The sequence below is a fragment of the Rhyacophila brunnea genome, unplaced genomic scaffold (genome assembly GCF_057557595.1).
Source record: "Rhyacophila brunnea isolate RB1 unplaced genomic scaffold, BYU_Rbru_1.0 scaffold_16, whole genome shotgun sequence".
Lineage (NCBI taxonomy): Eukaryota > Metazoa > Arthropoda > Insecta > Trichoptera > Rhyacophilidae > Rhyacophila > Rhyacophila brunnea.
Genome location: NW_028232816.1, coordinates 31857754 through 31883808, shown reverse-complemented (window position 1 = coordinate 31883808; position 26055 = coordinate 31857754). Strand labels below are relative to the sequence as shown.

The 26055-nt window shown below is 32.1% G+C and overlaps 1 protein-coding gene across 1 annotated transcript in view; it reads right to left on the bottom strand.

Moving 5' to 3' along the window:
- Positions 1-2267: 2267 nt before the first annotated feature.
- LOC147074652 (uncharacterized) overlaps positions 2268-26055 on the bottom strand; it is a 79975-nt gene continuing 56187 nt past the window's right edge. The window contains exons 2-3 of the mRNA XM_085944110.1: positions 4979-5247; positions 2268-4422 (exon numbers count right to left, since the gene is read on the bottom strand). Coding sequence (XP_085800236.1) covers positions 3913-4422; positions 4979-5247 — 779 coding nt within the window. The 3' untranslated portion in view covers positions 2268-3912. The remainder of the gene's footprint in view (positions 4423-4978; positions 5248-26055) is intronic.

The window sequence follows — 26055 nt, the reverse complement described above, 5'->3', positions numbered from 1 at the left end:
GAAATAAGTACCAGATTTTTGGTTTTTCTTATCAGACTAAATAACGACCAAGATTTTGAAGAAGACACACCAAATTTCTCATTTCTCACAGAACTAATGTCGTCACGTTATTCTATTTAAATTTTAAATTTTTGGGTTGAAAAGATGTAAGAATACACTAGTCTAAAAATATTGTGCAATTTAAATCAAAATAATTATTGTTAAGTTGGTACTTTATTTTGCTGCGTAACAATTTGACGAGTTCGTTTATCTAAGCAAAAAATAATTGTGCAAATTTGTTTCTTATTCAAAATTGTTTACTCGGATAACTTTATGATATGCGCACACAAAAGAAAATTTAGAGGGAACGTTGATGTGAATTAATATTACTTGCTATGCATATCGGTACGTTTGTTAAGCATTGCATTTTGAAATTTTAAAATATAGATATCTACTCATATACGTACCTACCGCAAAATGCTACAAAAACGCGGTACCGAAAACATCGATCGCCCTGTGTGCTGGATCAAATTGTTCCGTTTTGTGGCAAATTGCGGTGGGTTTGGGTCGACCATTAGTGAAGTCTATTATATTATTACTATGGTTCAAACGTACAATCGTTAGAATTGCGGACATTATTATTTATGTAGTAATTTTGTGCACAAATTCCAAGGAATGAACATTGACTAGGACAAGTTTTAGTGATTGATAATTTATTGTTATATTAAATTTAATGTAGGTATGTGTTGCAGAAATAATATTATAAAACATCTGTTTATTGTCTATCTCCCACTTTCTTGTACATGCAGTAAGAGAAAGAAACAATAATTATTTGAAGTATTAATTGACAGCTTGAATGAAATTGTTAAACATTGATTGCAAAATTAAATAGGTATGTATGTAATTCTATTTTTGAAATTATTTAAACAAAATTAAACATTCAAATGATATTCGATACGACTCATTCTATTTTGATTTCATATCGATATTAAAATTACGATTTTTAGACTTTGACTTTCTCGAATATACTATTATTACAGCTGATATTCTCATTGTATTTATGATGATTTCATTACATTATATACATTTTATGGAAAGGTACAAATTCAGCAGTAGGTTTATAAATAATTAAAATTACTTAAATTATAATATATTACAGAATTTATATTATAAATACTTATAACTAATACGGTATGTACATTTTAGTATCATTAAATTAATTCATGTATATTTTTAGATAACATGAATTATTATTTTAATTGTGGATACAAGATAAATTAAATGCATTTATTTATATATACACATTATTATGATTTATTATAAGTTTGGTTTAAGGGAATAATGACACAAATCACAAAATGACAAATGCTAGTACAATCTTTAAATTAAATAATTAAATATTAAACTGTCAAAAATATATATTATGTAAAAAGTAATGCTTTGTAATCGATTTAAATAACTGTATAAAATTTCATAGTACACATTTCATACTGTTGATATTCTTTAAATAATTCTGTGGTGTTACGGAAAAGGGAGATAAGTCGAAACAATATGAAAGTGAGATATCTATAATTATATGCTGAGAATATAATTACCTACGTAACTTGTTTTATCACGGATTCGAGAGGTGCTAACTTGTCTCCCTTTTGCGTCATTTTCAATCATATTGTTTTACTTATCTCCCTTTTCATTGAGATCACAGACAAAAGTAATACTTAAATTTATTGAAACATTGGTCTTTAATACTGAAAAATCATTTCAACAAATAATTTATAAAGATAACAAAGGTTGAGTTTGTTCGTGACCTGTTGTTATTTATTTAATTTTATCAACCTTTTAATTGTTTAATTAAATTAAATATATTGTTGTAATGCGTTGGATTGACTGTAATAAAATATTTTATTATAAAAAAAATAGTAAGTAATATGTAGTGACACCGCCAATAAAATACTGATAAATTTGCATACGATTTTATTCCAGTACATAGGTCACTAAATGCATTACGTTTTAAATCGAAGAAAATATGAATTGATAATTTCTGATTGATTTCGGAATTAAAGCATAGATCAATGTTTGGAATTGACGCATAACGTCGAACTGTTGAGCTAGCTGGCAATACCAAGAGAGTTTGTTATAAAGTGGTAAGTGCTTAGCCGTAGTGGTTTGGCGGGCGCGGCGGCGTCTTGCGAAACTCAAACGTATAACCGTGTGTGAAATGTTCCTACTAAGTGTCTTTTTTGGGGCATAATACACACGGTTATACGTTTGAGTTTCGCAAGACGCCGCCGCGCTGCGCCCGCCAAACCACTACGGCCGAGCACTTACATATTTGTAGCGTGTAACTCCCGCACCCAATTTTTTCACCTCCGTGGAACTAGTAAACCTTCGTTACTTAATGGTCGATCTACAAATAATAAGTCATAGATCTTAAGAAAATCATTTTTTTTAAATTTAATTTATCCATGCCACTGAATCCCAAATTTTACAACAACAAGAGAATATTAAAAAGGACGGTTATAGTAAAATCGATTAATTAAATTTTCTAATATGTTCACTAAAATAATATAATATAATAATTTATGTACACAATATAAAAATAGAAAAATCTCGACAGGCACATACTTAAATAATTATTTCACACATATTATTCCCAAACAAAATTCTCACACATACATCGCCTCATAAAATTATTGATAACATATTTTGAACTATTGGTAGAAATATATTTTTTTTACATAATTATAAATTTATTATTTTAAACACTTATATATAGTAATTTGCTAGCACACCTATAATTTAATAATCTCACTTTGGTACACTGTGGTCTTAGATATTTTACGTTTCTTATTTTCTAATTAATTACACTAATCATAAGTTAATCCATCCCACTTTGTACGAAAAATAAATTTTGATTTTCCGCCAATTCCGGGTAGCTTTGTCGTCCCCGCATGAGACAAAAAATGCCAGCCATAGTTGGATAAATATTCAAAGTTACCCGTATTGATAGCGTCTAATACTATATTTTTATGAGCAATTCATTTGTAATAATATTTAATATTTTAATACATATTTTAATCTTGGTTATAATTTCAATAAACGCTCAATATTTGTATTTTAATATCAGTGGGTCTATTCTATACTTCTCAACCTCGCAACTAAACCGCTACAAGTTCAAATTTACGTGTTTTATGTTAATTACTACGTTTTATTGTCTATCGTTCATAGTATATGTACCGATATATATCTCTAGGTCATCAAATTCAAGTCAAAACTTCATTCAATATCTAAACATATTTCAAAAACACAGTACAAAAATGCGAAAGGTAAAAACTTCAAAACTGATTTTCTCTGTTTGACGTTTTTGGGATTGTGGCAGTTTAGTTGCGATGGTGCGACTTATCGACCGCTAAAGTGATAAAGTGGTAAATATTATCAAACATAGAGTAGGTTTGTATCAAAGTATTAGCACTTATTGTAATAATTAGGTACAATTTCAACTTTAGCAATAAGTGCTATATTTTAACAGCACCTTTCTTGCTGCTGTTAAAATATAGCACTTCTTGCAACAATTACAACCAACTTATTGTACCTAATTGTTACAATAAGTGCTAATACTTTGATACAAACCTACCCTAAGTTGGATAATATTTATCACTTTATCACTTTAGTGGTCGATAAGTATAGAATAGACCCACAGGACCAATTATGCTTCAATTAAATTTGACGTCAATACATCGTGTACAGCTGACCACTTCGGTAAATTGATAAGTCAACCGTACGTAATCGAATTTGTTGTGTCAAAATAATATAGTCTAGAAAATTGCCAATTTAAGCCAAACAAGAATTTCAACCTTAAATCATTAGATCATTAACCGTCTATGAAAAAATAATATTAAATGTCTTTTTATAACACCTTAAGCGAAAGAGTCATTTCTATAAATCACTAAAATTGAGCAAACCTGCTACCGTAAACCTTTGGAGTATGTACAGCATTGTTAACATTGATAGGAAACCTTGTAATTTATTCCCTGTACCAACTTCGTTAGTTCTTAAGTCTTCTCTTATTGTTGTACTCTCGATAGTTTCTTCGATTCTTGGTTTTGTTTTATGGAAACATAACCTCGCCATGTTGGACTGCACCATCGGACAGTCGTAGTCTTCGAATCCGTCGCACTTACAATTGCTGAGCTTGGCAGCCTTCTCCTGTCTTCTCAGGATGTTGATCGAGTTGAGACACCTGTGAGAGCATTTCTTCCCGCGAAACATGGACTGGCAGAATCTCTTGTAGTAGTCCAAGGCTGTGGAGCAGAGGGCGTCTGCCGCGCAGATCAGCTGTGAGACGCGGCACGATACCGTCTCGTTTTGGGACGCACGCAGAACCTCAGGTCTGCAGACTTCGACTCTCTGCTTTGTGTTCTGGCAGTACTCGTCGTTACATTCACACTGTTGATAAAGAAATAAACTATAATAATAAGGGTTATCTACATGTAAATTGTACGTAGGTACCTATATAATTTTCAACGTGGCACAGTTCATAGCTGATTTTGGCAAAATTCATGAATTCAAGAATGAAAACCTAACCTAACCTAACAAATAATCCAGCATGTCGACTATTTTCAAAATTTGTTTGCTGCTGACTTCCTGTCAACTTTACAGTGTAAAGTGTAAACCGACAAGAGCCGTGTTTTATTTAGACATGAATTTTATCTCAGTACAATACGACCCAAAGAGGTTGGACGGTCTTTAATATACGACCATATATGTATCTGTCTTATAGCAGGAATAGTAATAATTTATAATGATATAATAGAATATTAATACTACATAATATTATACCTACCCGAAAACCAATCAATCAAAAGTGTGGTGAATTGATAGAATATTCGAGGTTACATGAATAAAATGGGTTGAGAATAGACAGAGTGAAGAAGCTTTCATACAAAAATAGATTAGTGACAGATAAACATTCGTAGGACGATAAATATATCATAATACTCACAGTCATGAGTTGTTTCCCTTCTTCTGTGGAAGTCAATGCGATGAGAGCATGCTGGCATGGTTCGGGACAACCAGGCGCTCCATGCAGGACGTCAGAACACCACATCATGTAATTGTTCAAAGCAGCGCCGCAGCCGCTCCTGTAGGCGCAGCGTAGACGGGCCTCCGCGCAGCCGCCGTTCCCACCCCCACTGCTGCCGGCTTCGGTTCCTGGGGCCGCCCTTACTCCTGTCGCCCAAAGAGCGGCGAATATTGTTAGCCACATTACGCCTGCAAAAAAAGAAAAAAATATATTAGAATTTTTATTACAAAATATTACATGAACGATTTAAAATAAATACCGCCAAAATAAGGAATGCGGAATTTGAACTCCTAATAGAAGGTAAATTTTGAAGTCAGTTCATCAAACTATGGTAAGTGCGGTTGTTGGCACATTCAGTATGTTTCTTCTATTAACTATGCTACGCGCGAATTGTACTAATGACGCGTGCCGAACGGAACATAATTTGTCATAAAAATTCAACATGCGTCCATTTAGTGTTATGTTTATTGTTATATTAGTAGATAATAATAATATATTCATTGACATGTTTTCTTTTTCGAGTATACAGGCATAACGTTTTTTAGTCATCCTTACACGATATAAGAATATATTCTTACGACACCATCACAAAAAATCGACGTGCTCCCACCTCGAATGCCGCTCGGCGATTGGCGACTGAAATTCGTCCCATCTATTGTTGAAAATTATTTTCCGTTTCACTTATGTATGCTCTTAACAGCTCCGAAATCAAAACAGTGTCTCACGTTCTGGTTTGGAGTCTATTGCTTTGTTTACATAACCTACTTCACTCTTTTTCAGTCATACTTTTTGTTTTCGTTGAATTAAGAATACATATTACAGATGTTGTTGGCTAATTTTTTATTTATTTTTCAAAGCCCTGCCTAACCAAACCATAATCGATAAAAAATATTCTTCTAACTATAAAATATCTAAAATGATGTATGTAATGTTTAATTTAAAAACTAACAAACGATATCTACACATCGTAATCTTAGTTTAATGAAAACAAATACGTCTGCCTGACAAAGTTTAGTGTGCACTATTAATTTATGACAAATGCTAAAGATTCCATAAATGGTAAAGAGGACGATTATATCCGTTCTGAAAGAAATAAACTTTAAAAAGAAACACCAACTTGCAGAATGCAGTGACCGCTTGAGAGACATAACTAGGAACTAGGACATTTAAAATTAATATTTTTTAGATAATTCTTTAGACGCATGGATAGGTATTGGTAATATTGTGTATATTTCAAGATGGTCGCCATGTGTTCTTAAATTACCTGACGAAATAAAAAATCAAATTTAAAATACTTTTTTGCCTGAAACTGTGTAGGTACACATTTTCAATAAAATTATATACTTATTGTAATTAATTATTTGTTTAAATATCTGTTTATTTACGTATTGTCAGGTTATGTCAGTATCAATACTATCAACGAACACATTTAAAATTCAGAAAATCCCAAATCTTCCAATAATCTATACCATGGCCCCCACAAGGGGGGGCTGACAGGGCTCTAGCCTGGGTGCCCAGGCTCATGGGGGGGGGGGGCCTGCGTGGTGAGTCGACCTAATAAGTGAGATAAACACACATCACAAATTTGCCCTAATAGTAAAAAAAAGTCGTTATTTCCCTTATATTCCCTTATAATCGGTTATATATTAAAATCACTCACTGTACGATTATAGATATTATACATATATAATTTACATGGCTGTTTTAATAAAATACACTGATATTATACTGTAGATGTGTCCAAGATTATATAAAAGTTGTTAAATATGTGTAAATTATACTTTAGAAAAAATCAATTCTGATTCAATTAAGATACTACTTCAACCACTTCTAAAATAATAAATGTGCATTTAATTATTATTCGTAACATTAAACAGAACAAAACTGCAACGTATGAAATATTTTATAATAACAGTTGCACTAAGCATGTTTTTCATATTTGACATACATAACTACCTTCTTAAAGAATTTATCCTAAACAGATGTCTTCCGAAGCCTCATGTTTCCAATTAATATCAAAAAATATAGGTGGTCCAAGAAAGTCCTACGTCTAAAAAATCTAAAACGATGATTTTACAATATTTCAGTAATGGCCACCCACAACATTTTTATGAGGCTAGTTATAATATTAAATTACATAAGAATAGTAATATTATTGCCATGTTTTCTTTTATTTCTGGTGCGATTTAACGATTATATATTGCTTTATTATATTGTTGACGTTATAATTTATACTTACATATAAAATACCACTAAAATAACGTATAAATAAACTGTAAAACATTCTATAGAAATATAACACAGCCCAAAATGTGTAGGGTGCGTACTTTCACGTAGGCAAGTATTTTACATTAAGGCGAATTCTTTGCCTCAATTTACGATCAAATGTGACTTCAACGCCATCTAAAGGCATCTACAGGCATCTACCATGAATTTCTAAAAATGTGTTACTAAAAACTTTCGTCGATCACAACCAGATGGCAATAAAATATAAAATAAAATATTGTGTGTCGCCACATATTAAAAATTATAAGCTTGATAAAAATGCATTTAAATTTATTATATATTTATTTACCTATGTAAAAATATTTACAATTAATATTTCCACATAAAATATTTACAATTCTAACATGTCGATTTGATTTAAAGTGTTTATGATTTTTACATTTTGTTTACCGTAGTTATTTTTACAGTGGCAATACAAGGGTATCCTGTCCAGTCAATGAACCAGATTTTTTTACGTTGTCAATACGAATTAATATAAATATTTTTCTACAGTAAAATTCATTTATAGTAGTAAATGAACATTTAAGTACAAATGTTTATAAGATTGAGTTTAATCTTGTACAATTGACAATTACATCGAATTTCTACTAGAGGTGGAATAAAAGAATGATATGAAATGAATAGCAAAACAAATGCCATTCGAATTATTATTAAACAAAATAAGGAATATACAGTTGTACTTGGTTATTACTAGGAAGGTTGGACCGGCTGAATTTGCTCGTTATAAGCGGTACTCGTTATATCAGAGAATAGGTATTTTTATTGTCGGCGAAAACAACAATTAGACACTTAACTAGTGTCATAAACGTAATCTGTCCCCGGCGGCATCCTGTCCGATCGGATTTTATTGCTTAGGGTCGAAATGTCTTTAAACGATCAACACATTACCAGTATTTTAGCTCGGTATATCAGATAAGTATCTCGTTATAACAGTGAATAAAAATGTATGGAGAAAATCATATACCAAATGTCAACGACTGTTTCCTCATTACATCCGAGATCTCGCTATGTCCGAGATTGTAATAACCGAGTTCGACTGTAGTTATAATTATGACAATGTCGATATTATATAGACATCCCAATTCATTTCGTTTCAACCATGTCCGATCCTAATGGGTTCATATGGGCCTCCACAGAGTGGACGGTTTGTATTAACTAACTAACTATATCTGAGATAAGAATAAAGTAAGACACGCAACGAATTGAATAAAAAAGAAGTTGGAGGTAAGAAAAAACGTAAATAAACATGCGAACAAATCTTGATAAGCAAACCCAAGGACAAAATAAGTGACAAATTAAAAAAAAAATTGTAAAACGTAAGAAAAAAATTTAGAATTTGAAGTAAGTGCACCACTGATTACATAATATTCTAAGAAAAAGACAGAACGTTATTTCTTTGAAAAAATCTAATGTCGATTTTAAAGAACAGTGCAAGATAAAATAAAAGATAGTTTTATTTATTTTACCTATAAATGTGTAAGTGAAATGGATTTGGAGATATAAAAAGAAACCTTATTGGCCCAGTGATTTCTAGGTAATTCCCTGAAGATCTCGAATAAATAATTAAAAATTATCAACACCTATACCATATTCCTAGGTATCTACTATGATTGAAAAGTAGATCTTAATTTTTTGTATTTATGATTGCTTCATAAAAAAACAATATTTACGACTTTATGATGTAGCAGATAAATGAGCAACTAAATAGTGATCCAAATATTATGAAAAGTTCAACTATCAAAGCATCACGGCATAAAATTAGTAATACCACGGTTATACACAATTTATTGTACCTACCTATTGTTATAATTTTCTTAGTTCATTTAATCGTTTTTAATTTAATTTATTTTCAAATTCACCTCTTATGTGTTCATTCACTGAATAGTTTACCATATATTTTATGGAGAATAATAATAACTTCTATTTTCTACATACTAAATTATCAACCTCCACTTTTTGACAGGACGGCATACAGTTATATAGGCACGTAGATAATAATTTTAAGGCCGTAGACAGGAATGAACGTTTGATGGCCCAAATATAGTATAATAGTATGTACGAGGGTGGGTCAATATTTCCTTAGAAAAAAGCATTAAAACAGGTTTTATTTTTGTATTTTTTTTTTATTTCTCAACATAATTTCCTTGGAGCTCAATAGACTTGGTTAGACGTTTCTCAATTTTTTTTAAACCGTCAGAAAAATAAGTTTTCGGAAGGTCCTCAAAATAAGCATTTGTCCGATCGATGACTTCTTCATTTGAAAAAAAACGTTGTCCACTTAGCCATTTTTTTAAGTTTGGGAAAAGGAAAAAGTCACTGGGGGCTAAATCTGGCGAATACGGTGGGTGGTCGACCAATTCGAACTTCAATTCTTCAATTTTAGCCATTGATCGTAAACATGTGTGAACACGGGCATTGTCCTGATGAAAGAAGATTTTTTTCCTGTTTAAATGAGGCCGTTTTTCTTCAATTTTGTTTTTTAGCTGGTCCAATAAAGATGCACAATAATCCCCTGTTATTGTTTTTCCTTTTTCCAAATAGTCAACGAAAATAATTTCACGCGCATCCCAAAATACAGTAGCCATAACCTTACCAGCTGATTTTACGGTTTTCGCCTTCTTTGGACATGGTTTGCCTTCGCAATCCACTGCTTTGACTGTTCTTTCGTCTCGGGAGTATAGTGGTGTATCCATGTTTCATATACAGTCACAAAGCGACGAAAAAATTCATCCGGATTGCGTTGCATGAGCGACAACAGGGCTTTAGAGGCCACCACCCTATTGCGTTTATTGTCGACTGTGAGCAAACGCGGCACCCATCTTGCAGAAATATTTTTCATGCCCAATTTGTCATGTAAAATAGAAATGACGCTACCTTTTGAGATCCCTGTAACCTCAATTATCTCACTCAACTTTAATCTTTGGTCACTTAACACCATATCGTGGATTTTATTGATCATTTCTGGTGTAGTCACCTCTACAGGACGTCCTGAGCGTGGTTTATCCTTTGTTGATGTACGACCACGTTTAAATTCATTTAACCAGTTATAAATAGTTGCAAGTGAAGGAGCAAATATGCCGTGAACTAAATCCAACTCATTTTTTATTTCCTTTGCTGTTAACCCTTTTATATTAAAATGTTTAATAACAGCTCTAAACTCAATTTTCTCCATTTTCCATTTTTCCATTTTCCACAAGCAAATTTTTTTTTTAAATGTACGAGAAACACACAACAACCCGACCAATCTGATTGAAACTTCGCAGCATACTGAATCGGTAGTGCCGCTGCATGAAAACAAACCGCTTGCAGTACTAGTCGCGCCACCTGTCGGCTTTTCTAAGGACTTATTGACCCACCCTCGTATGTAATTAAAGTTAGGGTACAAGTCGGTTATCCTGGATACAGCGGCAAAGACATTTTGAAAATAGCCTATATACTGGATTATTTGTTAGGATTACCTAATCTAACTTAAACTAACCCAAACTAACAAATAATCCAGTATATCGGCTATTTTCAAAATGTGTTTGCCGCTGTATCCAGGATAAACATATAGAACAAAAGTTAGTGAAGTGGAAGTTTGTCGAGGCTGTTTTGATCGGGTTAATTTGTCTTTGAATAATATTGTGACTAGAAATTTTAACAATTCTTATTATTTTTAACATTGTATATTGTTCATAATTTTCGCGACTACCACGTGAATAGACGATTTTTTTTTTACTTATAACATTTTAAACACTTAACATAAATATGGATAAATTGTACAGTTACTAGACAAAGATTAAATTTGATGTGTGTCAGAAGTATCTTAGGCATTTTCGCTCGTATGCTTTCTTTATATTATTATGAAACTATATTTATTTTAAAATCGCTTTATAAAAGGTAGGTACGTCAAAACAGTAATAAATATCTGAAATAATTACACAACACTATTTCAGAAAGTGGAGGTTGATATATGTAGTCCATTGACATATGCTCCAATATCGCAAACAAAAATTATTGACAGCAGAATTAACACAGTTTTTGTCTTCGTACCTGGCGAACCTTTATTTTCAATGTATGTGTGTGTGTATGTATTTTTTAATCTATGCAAGTACTGTTTCAAAAATAGTTCGATTTATTTCCGCGTTAGCAGCATATGTCGATAAAGTCTTGTCAAATATTCATTTTATTTACAATCGATTCGTTAATATACAAAAATACAAGATTAAATTTAAATAACTAGCCTAAAAATTAATAAATAATATTTTTAATAGAAACGCTAACCGTTTTTTGCGATAAATTATGTCTGAACCGAGATGTTTCGATTTTAATTGCATGCTTTCTAACCTCTAAATCGATGTTTTTTAAATTTGAAAAAAAAGATATAAGGATATAATAAATTCCAATTAACGTTTAGCGTTTCCCTAGGTAATAGATTTACGTACATTTTTATCGTAATTTTGATAATAAATCTTATGTCATTCATTCTTACCACCCGATAGAAATGTACCGAATTTGACACGTATTTTTGGTATATAGAACTCCACGATACATCTTAATTTTTTATTTTATTTTTCTCATTACTTTTGAATATATATTTACCGATTAATAAACTTTTCTAGCTATTTTTCGATAACAACTTTACATAGAGACATCACCTTAAATGAACAGTATAAATTGTCACAGTGCCCACAAAATGTCTGTATATGTATGTATTTTATTATAAACATCCCATGCACATTATAATATATGGTTTAGTAATAATATTGCCTGTATAATAAATATTCTCTGTACTTTAAAGTATTTTAAAAATAAATTAAACAAAATGTATCCAATACTTTCAATTATTGCCAGTAGGGATTGCAATACCGAATTAAAATACTTATACTGGTATTTCCTATTGAATACCGGTTTAATACCGGTATTCGTGAAATATATAGATAAAACAGAAGTGTCTACCAATAAATATATTACAATATATAAATATCTTTAAAATAATAATGTTTTATAGCACGTGTCATTACTGGAATCCAAGGGCATTGAAGGGCAAAGGAAGTAAACCAGACATCTCAAAACCCAACAAAAATACAGTCATGTTTTTATTTGTCATATTTAGTTGTCAAAAATACAACCTTTTACGTTGGTTAATAGATATATTATGTTTCCACTTTCAATACCGAATATATCGGTATCATCTAATTTTCCAAACCGGTATTCCGGTATCGAAAATTACTGCGATATGAAATCTCTAATCGCCAGTGTTGGCATCAAAATACAATATTTTAATATTAGTGAATAAATACATCCACAGCGCCACTATTCCCTTTTCATTTGTAACGTTAGGTCGCACAATAGCACAATCATTCTAATAACTAATATTGTTAGTAAAAGACCAAAGGAATTAGAAAAAAACGGTTTAGTTATGGTTATGGCTATAAGCTGGTAGCAGGAAAAACATAGACATTCATGAGACTTACTAATCATTCATTATTAAATACTTTCCATCGATTCACATAATATACTTTCTATTTTTTATAAGAATGTATCATGACACTATATTTATACTAGATATTAGTTGATAAAATACATGCTACTGTATCAAAATTAGGAATATTAAACATACATAATTCAGAAAATACTTCTGAGAAAATATATTATAATCAATAGAAAAAACCTTTTTGAAACAAGTAAGACATCTCGCAGGAATCGAACCTGCATCTCTAACCGACGAGTCAAACTTAATTACGACAAATTTTAACTATTGGCCGTTTAATATCTATTCACTGAAGTGCTTAGCAAATTGAGCTACTATTTGGCGACCGGCTGTTGTATTTTAAATCAAAGTCGGTATTACTTTAATTAGGTACTAACCGACGTCACGGATCACTCAAAGATTTTTTGTTTGTAACTTACGTAAATAATTTTATTGAATTAGCTAATAATTTTGAATTAACTATTTTTTTATTCAACGAATAATTCACAAGATTTATGAATGTAACAAACAGTATAATTATTGAACATACATATTTTTGAAAACACTTAGAAAACACAATAGATAATAAACACATATTATTTACAAAATATTTAGAATTTATTGTACAGTAACGGTTGAAAACTATCTTATCTATCAATATTATTGGTTGTTATTATCACCATACATAAATCAATGCAGATTTCTATAATGAATGCGCAAATAAGTGGAATTATAATCGGCTTAACGAGCAAGTCTTTCCCGTTATCGTTAACTACAACCCACCTAACCTGTCATGCAAATAAAATATTACATAACTTACAATATAATATACTTCAATCATAAATAATTAATACAGTCGATGTACTGTATATTATTATAACACATATATATTTATAATCTGCACTTGGTTAACTAAAACTCTAAATACCTACAATGGATAAGGCTGCTCGTATGTGACAACTTGCTGAAAATTTTAACAAATTTTCATTTTTATTCAAATTTGTAAAAAAAAACTTACATTAGTTTTAGTGGACGAATATTTGACCTAAATCTGCCAGTGGTCAAGTTCAGGAGAATGAATGTTTGAAAAATCTTTCAGTTGAGAATACCTACAAGTCATTTATCTTGTTACTGGCGTATGCATATAACAGCAAACTGCATTCAAGCTATTTAATGCAAATTTGCATGCATAAACCTAAATAGAGTCCGTTGAATAGTGACGGCACGTCGCTGACGTAATACGCGTTATGCCGTGACTAATGTTACCAACTTTTAAATTTTGATTCCCCAAAAATTAATTGTGAATAGGTGTAAAAATGTGCAAACGGTACCATATAAATTTAATAATTATAAATGGATAATTATCATGAACTTTAAATAATTTATTTGTTATAATATCATATTTATTTTATACTTCTTAATGCACAAAAGGATAAAGTATACCCAGTAAACATTTCCATAATATGGCAATGCAGCTTCGTGGGCTCATTGACAATATTGACATTTCCATCGATCCTCCTTTATCTGTATACATTTTTACAATTTTAGCATTTTTATCATCATGAATCCATCTATAGCCCAACGACGACGGGCAGTTAACTTCAATCAAGACGAACTAAACCTACTAAACGCTTGATGTGATGAACTCGTTTTAGACGCATATTAAGTGACACTGACAGATCGCCGCCATTTTAAGTTTGGTGCGCATTCCTGTACGCATCTTCGTGACGTATGCATTTTTTATAGTTTTCTTATTCAGCTGATAAGCCACTAACTGCGTTGAGCGCGGTTTGAGACTGTATGAATACCGCTGTTAGAATTTTATTCTGTGATATTCACAAAAATCGACTGTCATACTAAGTAAGTACTACAAAATAACATAATCTTTTCGTATACAAACCGAATAGGTATAATTGAAAATGTAATGAAGAAATACAATAGCCTAATAAAACATATTCTAATAATGATAATAAAAACACATTATTTTAAAGTCAATCAATATTAGCTAACTGACATTTTAACTGAGTAATTCACGATTTTTAAACGGAGCCAAAGATGGAAAATAAATTATTGAAAAAGAAAAATTTTTAATAAATGTAAAAACTCAAAAATATTCGAGGTAACCGACCTAACAACCAGTTAATCTGACTTTATGAAATATATTAATAATGTTTCAAATTTGAATTCATTGTATGTGCAATCAAGTACACTGGTGTGGCACAATTTGATGGATTATCCATTATAATGGATAATCTAAATATAAAACAAAACCTTTTTTAAACATAAATAAGTACTCAGTTTTATAATTTTGTGAAATGTGAAATACAATGAATAAAATAATATGCAATTATGCAATGGCGCTATTCATTGAAATGATTCCCGGTTCAAAATGTCTTCTTGATAGGTCGCTTAATCTATACACAACGCACTCCTGTTATATTAAAAATTATGTCACTCTTTCAATGGATATAATTCAATTGTCTTTCAAGTCGCACCTTAAAGATAATGACAAATTGCATATCTCGATGTTAATAGTTTCGCAATGACAAAACAAATCACGTTTCGATCATTTTTCAGTTTCGGAATACGGTTGGCATATCAATGAAGCCCTTCCTCTAACCTGCATAACGATTAGTAATAATCATCGATTACATTCATTTAGCATGGCTATTCATATTAAATTATTTAGCAGACTCTACTTAATGTTAATCCGGATTATTATGGTTTATTTTACTTAATTAAATTCACATAAAAAACTAACCAGCACAGAATAGATCAAATAGATCAAACAAATAAGTATCTTTGACAATGTTTAGGTTTATAATATTTATGTCGGATCTCCACCCTTTGCCACTGGTATATATATATATATATATATGTTACGCCGAATGTGCGAAATTGATTATTACATGAAATGGGCAAAATTTTGCCTAAATCATGAAAAATGAAAGCCCGTTGCCTTATTCATGCATTAGACAAAATATCTGCCGACTGCGTGAATTCGGCAGTAAATTTTCTGCATATTTCATGAATTGGACAAATTAAATAGTAGCGCTACGGTGGTGTTTTTTGCAACTAAACTAAATGTGTCAAATGCTCATGCATTAGTCAAAATTTACTTATATTATCTATGGTCAAAATAGATGGTCGCGCTCCGGTGGTATTTTTTGCAACTAATCAAACTATCCAAATGTGTCAAATGTTATTGATTATAATATAAAAATATACCAAGCAATAGCTACAATGACGTTCATATCCATTTACTATGCGCAAAAAAAATCTAGAACTATAATATGATAACGGAAGAATTTTATTAAAAGGTATTTTCGCGATTTGATTCGTGCTTGGGTATCAATCATGCAATGGTCGATTGTATGTTTGTGATAGTTTGTTGATACTTGTTAGCTAACCTCAAAATGGACATTCAGTTGAATTCAGAATTACAAAACCTAACGTGACCTAACCTAACCTAACCCAACCTAACCTAATAATAATAATATTATATTACTTCCAATTATAACTAATAAAACCATCCGTATTAAATTTACTTCTTCTACTGTCATGTTGACAGTTTAAGAATTCCATACCCTGGCGAATTCACGCACTCGGCAGATAATTTACCTAATTCATGAATAAGGCAACGGGCTTGACTTTTACATGAATTACGACAAAATTCTGCCCATTTCATGTAATAGTCAATTTCGCACATTCGGCGTAACATATGCAATATTCATAATCAAACATTTATGTCATACTTAATTCACTAAGTATCAGTATAAAAGTATCAGGAAGCCATACTGCATACAAGGTGGATTAACTAGTTTCCGTATGAACCACATTATACAAAAATACCAACTCCAATAATGAATATGTAGAGTGTAGATAAAAACATTCATATACCTATACGAGAGCAATAAAATCAACGTCACCATCAAAATGCGATAAATGTTACAGTATATAAAAACTTAATTGAACAGGTTATTTTAATAGAGACTATTATCGTTTAAATGTACGTATGTGCAATTTAGTAAACAGTATTATCGATAATCGATATAATTTATGTATTATAAATTATAAACTAATGATGATTTTACTGTAATGGGTAAAATTTTTGGTTAATTAAATTAGTTTATATTATTGTTTTCTAATTACTAATAATCGGCGCCGATAATAAATAGTATTATATTCTATTTACCCACTCTCATTTTTATCAATTTATCATAGAAGGAAAAAGAATTGCAGATGTAGCTATATCATTGGCAAGACTCCTTACCATGTGATTCTTTAAAACTGTAGTTGTTCATCATTTTTCGTCAGGATCAGCATTTGTAGGTACTTATTTTGATTTGGTATGATGTCCAATTACTAAGTTCAATTTTATATGGATACATATTTGAATAATAAAACAGAATTGTTTTTATGGTTGTTTATTGTTTCATGTATATTTTAATATTACGTGACAATATGGCTTTATTATTTTTGTAGTTTCGCGTCTATTGCCGATAAACACAGTGTGCGAGGAACAATTATTTAATTGAGAGATTATTTGTGAACAGCTTGATTGAAAGGTTTGATATCGACAAATCATTATATCTAATACAATGTAATATGATAAGTTCGAGAGACGAGTACTTCATTATCGACTGAGATCGTTAGTTCTATTTTATGTCGATATAATATGTTACTATATAAAACCTACCATAATAAAGTAAAATTTTATACTTACTACACTATATCAAAAACAGATTAAGACGATACTTCAGTGAAACGGCAAATAATTTTAAACTATAGGCGCGACGAAATTTTGGACTCGCTGGCAGTCGGAGAGCGAACGTCGAGGTGTGAATACGTCAATTTGTTTCGTGATGGCGACGGGGGTATTAATTCTTAAATCGTGTAAAGATGAATAAAAACGTTACCCATTTACTTGAAAAAGAAAACATGTCAATGAATATATCGTCTCTGTTCTGGCAGAACATACTAACTGGAGAATACTAGTTTTGAGTAATTTGACTTTGAAGTCGTTAAAATGTTTGAAATGGTCTATCATGTGAGTTTATTAAGTAATCGTAAAAAGGATGACTTTAAAATAAAGACTGTTTATTTATTAAGAAGGTTTCCAGACGGTAAAGTTTGAAATAAGGAACATTTTGGTATAACTAACTCAATATGTCATTTTTTCGAATTAGTGTCTTCTGCCAGAACAGTGACGATATTATTATTGTTACTAATAGAACAATATGCAGAACATTAAATGGACGCATGTTGGATTTATATGACAAATTATATTTCCTTTGCCATGCGTCATTTGCACCTGCGAACCGCAATCCGCGCATCGCCTAGCCACGATCTTTTTAGACCATGCCTCAACTGAGGTATAGCCTTAACAGAGATTTACCGCCAATACCAATGCGTTACAAGGCTGTAATAATCCTTACGTAAGCTTATAATGTTTTTCTTAACGTTTCGTGATATCTATCGGAAAATTATAGTATCAACCTTCAAGCAAATACATAAAAATTAGAGCATTTCAAAAAAGTTTCGTACAGGTTTTTTTTTCATGAAGTCGCCTAATTTTGCCAAAATGCCCTAGTCCCGATGTGTCCCATACAATGTGGTATCAACTGTATATTAAAAAAATATCATTACGTATGTTTCTGTTGAATTCGTGAAAATCACCTAGGTTACACCGTTAAATCGTTAGGTTTTATATTACATCAACAAATCAATAATTAAAAAAAAACTTGTTTTCATACATAATCGTGCAGGTATCTAATATATACATTTTAGAAAACAAAAACAAATAAATTTAATACTTACCTGTGGTAATCCGTCGACAGGTGTTAATGTTATTCGAAAATATCTTTTCAAAAGAATGTTTATTAATGAGATAGAAAAAATTAAATGTTTTTTTAAGGTAAAAAAAATATTAACTAGGTATCTATTTTTAAAGAAAACATTGCTAAAATATACTTCGTTATAATAATAATTAATTCAATTCACACTTAAAAGATTTATTACTGAAGTTATGGTGTATTCGCGTAGGTAATTATTGCCGAAGGCGGTTTTGGTATTCATAGAACAGTAAAATATTCTTCTTCTTCTTATTGTGCCATCCCCTAGCGGAGGTCGGCCACCATCAAGGCGATCTTACCTTTGTCGTCTGCTACCCGGAACAGTTCAGTGGAACTCCACTCATACCAATCACGGAGGTTATTAAGCCACGAAATGCGGCAAGCTTTCCTTGAATGACAAGTTGGGGAATGGTGTATTTTTGTCCTCTCATAATGTGGCCGAGGTACTGTAGTTTCCTGGTTTTGATACTACGAAGAACTTCTCGGTCCTTCCCCATTCGATTGAGAACTTCAACATTTGTCACCCGGTCAGTCCAAGGAATTTTGAGGATGCGTCTATATCATTGATATACTACTAGATACTAGGAGTTCCCATACAAGTGTCATTTTAAAAATGTACCACAAAAGAAGATATTACGAATATCGTCTTATAATATTTCCTTGTAGGTATAATGCATTAAGACCGTTAACGTGGATTCCCGAATTTCACCCGTATTGCCCTGGTTGTAAAACTAAATTTGCGTTCTTGGAATAGTGACCCTAAGGGTGCTGCAACCCAAAGCTTGCAAGCTACCAAAAATTCATGTCTGAGCGGACAGAGCAAGTCGTCATGCGCTGATTATTAGTTAGAGTAAGATGCAAGCTAGATCGGGCTTACTCATAATTATTGCCAGGTCGTTTTCGAGACAAATATTAAGTGAGCTTATATCGAGTTAAGCCCGCTGATATTAAAACAGTAAGTTTTAACACTGGCCGAGTCGCTGAAAATCGGGCGTCATTTTAAGAAGCATATGGTTCATCCAGTAGTATATCAATGGTCTATACAGCCACATCTCGAAAGCTTCAAGTCTCCGTGACATCTCTTGGTTTAGCGTCCATACTTCCATACCATAGAAAAGAATTGAGATATTCTTATAATAGGTAGATAAGAAAGTTTTCTTCATTCTTCTTACTAACTCAATTTACAAAATATAGGGTTATCTAATTAGTACTATAGATTTTTATACGTAATAGCAGCAATTTTTTGATTCACTCCAAAATTGATATTTGTGTTCAGTATTGTTTGGCAGCGTATACATATTTTTAAAATTTATTACAACCATAATGAATCGATTCGAACTACGTTTCGGGCATTACGTGAAATATATGGTCAAAATAATCGACATACAGAGCTTATTACTACTCGTAATTTAACAACCTGTCAAAAACGTAAACGGACTGCTGAAAATAGCGATGTTGTGAATCAAAGTGTGGATGAAAATCCAGAACTATCAATAATTACACGTCGTTCTCATGAACTTTGATTTTCTTATGGCACTACATGGAATATTCTTCATAGATGTTTACATTTGAAGGCGTATAAAATACAATTAACACAAGAACTAAAAACGTATGACCATTTTTATTTTGGTGCGTCGAAATTTTTCTGATTGGATTTTAGAATAACTTGAAACAGACTCATTAATTCATGAAAAAATCATCTTAAGCGATGAAGCTCATTTTTGGTTAAATTGCTTCGTAAATAAGCACAATTGTCGCATTTGGAGTAATAAAAAATCCACATTCTATTCATGAAATACCTTTAAATCCACAAAATCAACAATTTGGTGTAGTGTAATTGGATCGTATTTTTTGAAAACTAAAATGGCAACGCAATTATTGTCAATTGACATGAATTAGATGAAATTAATCTGGACGATAGGCGGTTCCAACCGTGTTCGGAAACTTGAACGGATGCAGTTCGCCGTATCCACACTTCATCGTCAAAATGTTGTATCGTAAATATATGGTCGTATATTAAAAACTGTGCAACCTCTTTCGGTCGTATAGTTCCGACATAAAATTCATGTCTAAATAAAACACGGTTCTTGTCTGTTTACACTTTACAGGAAGGCAGCATCAAACAAATTTTGAAAATAACCGATATACTGGATTATTTGTTAGGTTCGGTTAGGTTTTCATTTTTGAATTCATGAATTTTGCCAAAATCAGCTATGAAAAATGAATTAATGTTCATATTGAATCTAATAAAATCGGAGACCGTATGCGTATAGTATACGGTCATCTCTTTCCAATAAGAATGCTCACGGCGAACTGTGCTACGGTGAAATGTTGTACGTACAATTTACATGTAACTGGTTCCAACAAGATGGTGCAACATAACATACAGCTCGTGAGACAGTCAACTTATTCAAAGAAAAGTTCAGTAAGCAGATATGTACATATTGTTGTTTTAATTTAATAAAACGCAATTTTTTTTGTAGTACTTATTCCATTCGTCCGCCTCAGAAGGACATTTTCAACTGAATATTGATTAAAAGTTAGTGGAATAAGTACTACAAAAAAATGCGTTTTATTAAATTAAAACAACAATACAATGCAGTTCAACCATGAATTGACAGTTAACAAAATAAAAGAAAAAAAAATCATATGTGTCGCTAAATTTCAAAATCAGCCAAGTCCATAATGGGTGAATAGGAGAAAAACAGCTTTTTGTTACACAGTCACGACGGTGAAAGTATATATTTTTCGATTATAGATTATTTAAAATTAATAAGTTCCACATTTCGATAGTGCAGAAATGTTAGAAAGCTGTAGCTCTTCAGCAATTCACAAAAAAGGCAAAATTGCCTAAACGTGGACTTGGCTGTTTTTGAAACTTTTATAAGTACGTTTATATGGGTAACGCAGTTCCTCGAAATCATCGACAAACAATAATAAAACGTGATTGATCCACCGTCAATCGGCCCAATACAAATCATACATCACTTTGTCTTTCAATTCACGACTTTCAATCAAAAGGCTAACTGACAGCGATAGACATGCAACAACACAATGAGATCGTACCGAGGAAAAATAATCCGGGGTTTTAGTGTCAGATGGGTGTAACTACAAAAACAGTTTTGAGATAAATGAGAAAACAGTTTATTTTTATTTTTCAGCTGATACAACTTAGACAATATAATTATATTGACTTTTTTATGAGATATAAAATAATCTATATGGAGTTAACAGTTTATTAACAATTAACAAAAAAATAAAGTTTTATATTATGGAATAAAATTTAAGAATAAAATAAAATGGCACTCGTACATCCTACTGACATTTCACAGAAATTTTATTTTTAACAGTTTATTTTTAAGTTTCAGCAGATACAACTTTGACAATCTCATAATCAATATGGAGTTTCTTTTATTTTGTTAACTGTCAATTCATGGTGGAACTGCATTGTATTGTTGTTTTTATTTAATAAAACGCAATTGTTTGTAGTACTTATTCCACTTTTGATCAATAGATTAAAAAGAAAGTAGATCTATTGATTAAAAGTGGAATAAGCACTACAAAAAAATTGCGTTTTATTAAATAAAAACAACAATACAATATGAAGTTAACAACAGTTATGAGGTGTTAAATCGTTATGACACTAATTATTCTGAAAGAATTGTAGTTACCCTAAAATGTCTAACTTTGTTGGTTTTAAAGATAGAGATACATCGTTCTGACATAATATAAAGCGGCAAAAACTGAATATAGTGGCATATTTACATTAAAAACAGCAATTTTGTAGTTACACCCTTCTGACACTAAGCCCCCGAATCGAATCCCGGTGTACTATTAATAATTAGGTACCTATAGTCATTCATGTACACTCACAATGGGGGGGGGTTCAGGTCAGGTAAAATGGTGTCAGATTCTTGTGGTAGTGCAGGCGACTCATTTAGGTGTTGGTAAGCTAATTTCAAATAACACTAAGCCGGCTCTCACATCAAAACTCATCCGCCTACAACGTGTCGAATACGTCGATGTGACGTCATCGTTATTCACAAAATACACGTTGCCAAATGGAGCTCCGCGGATTGGTCGAATGCGACTTTTTAGTCTACATCTACTTTGACAAACACCTACGAATTGGTCATTCCTATACGGCTCGATGTGCGCGGTCTTCATATGCGACACCGGATCGACATTCTTGGATGGAAAGTTTAATTTATGGCTGTGCGGCAGACGAGGCGAGTTTAGATGTGAGAGCCGGTTAACACCGTTCCAAAGTGCCAGAAATGCCAGAAGAATTCCTTCCGCTACTAGAGAGTGGTGAATATTAGATGTGTGAATAATAAAATGACACCAAGCCAAATAGGTATATTTAAATCTATCAGAATCCTGTCATAAAATTTTTATTCTTTCGTAATAAACATATAAATATAGACTAAAACAATGGAAAAATTAACTCTATCTGCATTGTTACAAGGGTCAATTTGTATCAAACTGCTTTAATTTGTAGTAGGTCGTTATATTTTTTTCTCCCAACACGTCTGTAGCCGATCGCCAGATGCTTATTATAAAATACAATATATTATAGGTACCTACTTAAAACTGAACTCTACTTAAATAATTGAAACAAAAGCTATTCTTACAAATCGATACCCTAGTTCTATAAGGAAACAACTCAAAATACGTTGTTCTAAGAATAAAGACGTTTGAAAAATTTGCACAAATTCTCATTTCAACGTTAAAGCCTTGATTTTTGAAGTAAATTGTTTATTACCACGTTTTTATTAGCTCGTATTCTTGTTTGTCCGCTACAGATTTTTTCTTGTGCAGTACATTTTTTTTCTTCTTTGTCCAAGATTTTTAACTAACTTCCCGACTAGCTAGACATTTGATTATATCAGAACATGATGCCAATGCATTCTTTTAATACTTTTAGCCATCTTTAAGCAGAATTGAATTCATTTTCAGTTAATTCTGTTTTGTATGTCTCGGAAAAAATTCGTTAAAAGTAATATTTACTACTCACTATTATTGGTTGCTAAGTGGGTCCAAGCAACTAAATTATTAATATATATGTGGGTTACTATGGAAATCAATATGAAATGTCAAAATGACATTTCTGTATTCTATAATATTTATTCAGTATTTCTATCAAGTACAATAAAAAGTTTTTATTAATACATAGAATTGTCAAGTTTATATGATTCAACAGAAAATTTAAAAAGGTGGTACTTATATAAAAAGTTATTTTTATCATGTTATTATTTTTTATTTAATACACAATGAATTGTTATAGTTTATTAACCAATACCTAGTCAACCCAGACATTTCCGTTTATATTTGAATTAATGATTAATTCCAGAAAGGGTTATTCGATTTTATGGCCCATTACTTTTGTAATTGAATTATAAAGAAAAGACCTTTCTACATCGAATGGCATTATAAACTCAAAACCTTGAAATTTTGAGTTGTTTCCGTATAGAACTAGGCCATAGGGCCAGGGATCGAAATCTTAGCTAGATTCTGGAAAAATTTAGATATTGTAGGGATCGGTGTATGGTGATTGTTTATATTTATACTATTAACTGATATTAAAAAGATGTTTCGGACCTCTGCAATTTGACATTTGACAACTTACAGACTGGTCACATGTTGTCATCGCGGTCGAAACGAAAAATGAAATCGTTAAACAATGGGCCATTATCATTTGAAAAGGAACGCTTTTCGTCGATCAGCCGAAACACTTTCACGTGTAAACGTCTCGGCAATCGACTGGCCAACCATATCGATCAAATCGGCCATTAAAGGCCTTCTATTAACTGACGTTTCACATTAGAGAATAATGATGGCCGTTATTGTTAGCGTAAGCTGCGTAAGTGATTTAAATCTGAACATGTCAAGTCAATCAAACGATTGAATGAATTGACGTAAAAGTTACTAAGTACATATTATTATGTAGAGCAGTGGTGTAATAACGATAAGTATGGTTAAAATAACAATTTACCATTTGACAAAACATCTAGAAAATTTCTAGAAAATTAGGTACTGAGCCGTTAAATTACCTATTATTAAAATTAGTCGGTTTTGGTAAGAAAGAGAATCATGCTAATTGCTAAGTTCGTTCACTAATTTGTGTAGGTAATAAATAATAATTAATCTGACAATAGGAAATTTCCCAATATTACTATGTCCCTTTTGGCATTTGTGTTCCCTGATCAACTCATTTTTTCTTCTTCTTCTTCCACCCCGTCACGATCCAACATTGAGGCATAGGGCAAGCACAAATTCCCGCCACTTCCCTCGGTCTATCGAAAACTCTTGCGCCTCCCGCCATGTCAGACCTGCAGCACGTAGGTCGCTTTTGTAGCACCGCTGCAGGGTGAGGGAGGGCCGGCCAAGGCGACGGCGACGGAGCCCTTGAGGCTGTGCCACGATGGAGCCACGTATAAAGTGTCGCACTCTTTGGCGGCATCCGTAACACGTGTCCCAGCCACATAAAGCGTCTCTTCGTGATAACCTCAATCGCCGAAGGCTGCTGTGCCTGCTCACGAACTCGGGTGTTTGTAACGCGGTCGTACCAATGAACCCCTAAGATTCGGCGGAGACATCCGGAGACCAAGTCATTTACACCAGTGCTCCGCAACCGGTGTGCCGTGAGACGATGCTAGGTGTGCCGCGGTACATTGCTCCCAAAAAAAACACAAATAATTTTAAGACAAGTATCTCTACAAATGTACCAAAGGACCTACCAGACCACCATTGAAAACAAACAATTAATTTTGGATCCGTTTCAAAAACATTTAACTTTGCTGCAAAAGAAATTTCATCATTACTTTCATACAATTAATACGACTGGATTCGAAACCCTTTTGCAAATAATGCCGAAAATTCTATCGAAGCGCTTTCCCTATAAATTCGAGAGGAATTGGTTGAATTGAGAAACGACGGGACGCTAAAACTGAACTTCGCCGATGTTCCATTGGCTATTTTCAGGATTTCGGTTAATATAGAATATCCTCGGATTTCCGACAAGGCTATCGCAGTTCAGCTCCCATTTTATACGACATATCTAGGTGAGCAAAGTTTTCAACTCAAGTTATAATTAAAAATAATAAGCAGTCTTGCTTGAACGGTCTCGACCGACGGCTTCGGGTTACTCTTTCAAATATCAAGTCAAAATATATAAAACTTTTACGTTTATTGAAAAAAGCTAAGTTATCACATTAATTAGTTATTGATAATACAAATACATGGCAATTTGTACATTTAGTTATTCGTCGTGTGTTATGTTGTTTGTATATTTAATTATTTATCAAATAAATAAACATAAACTAATGTAATTATGGTGCATGGCCTCTACAAGGGGGAGCTGACAGGGCTCTCTGGGGGCACAGGCTCAGGGGAGGCCAGCG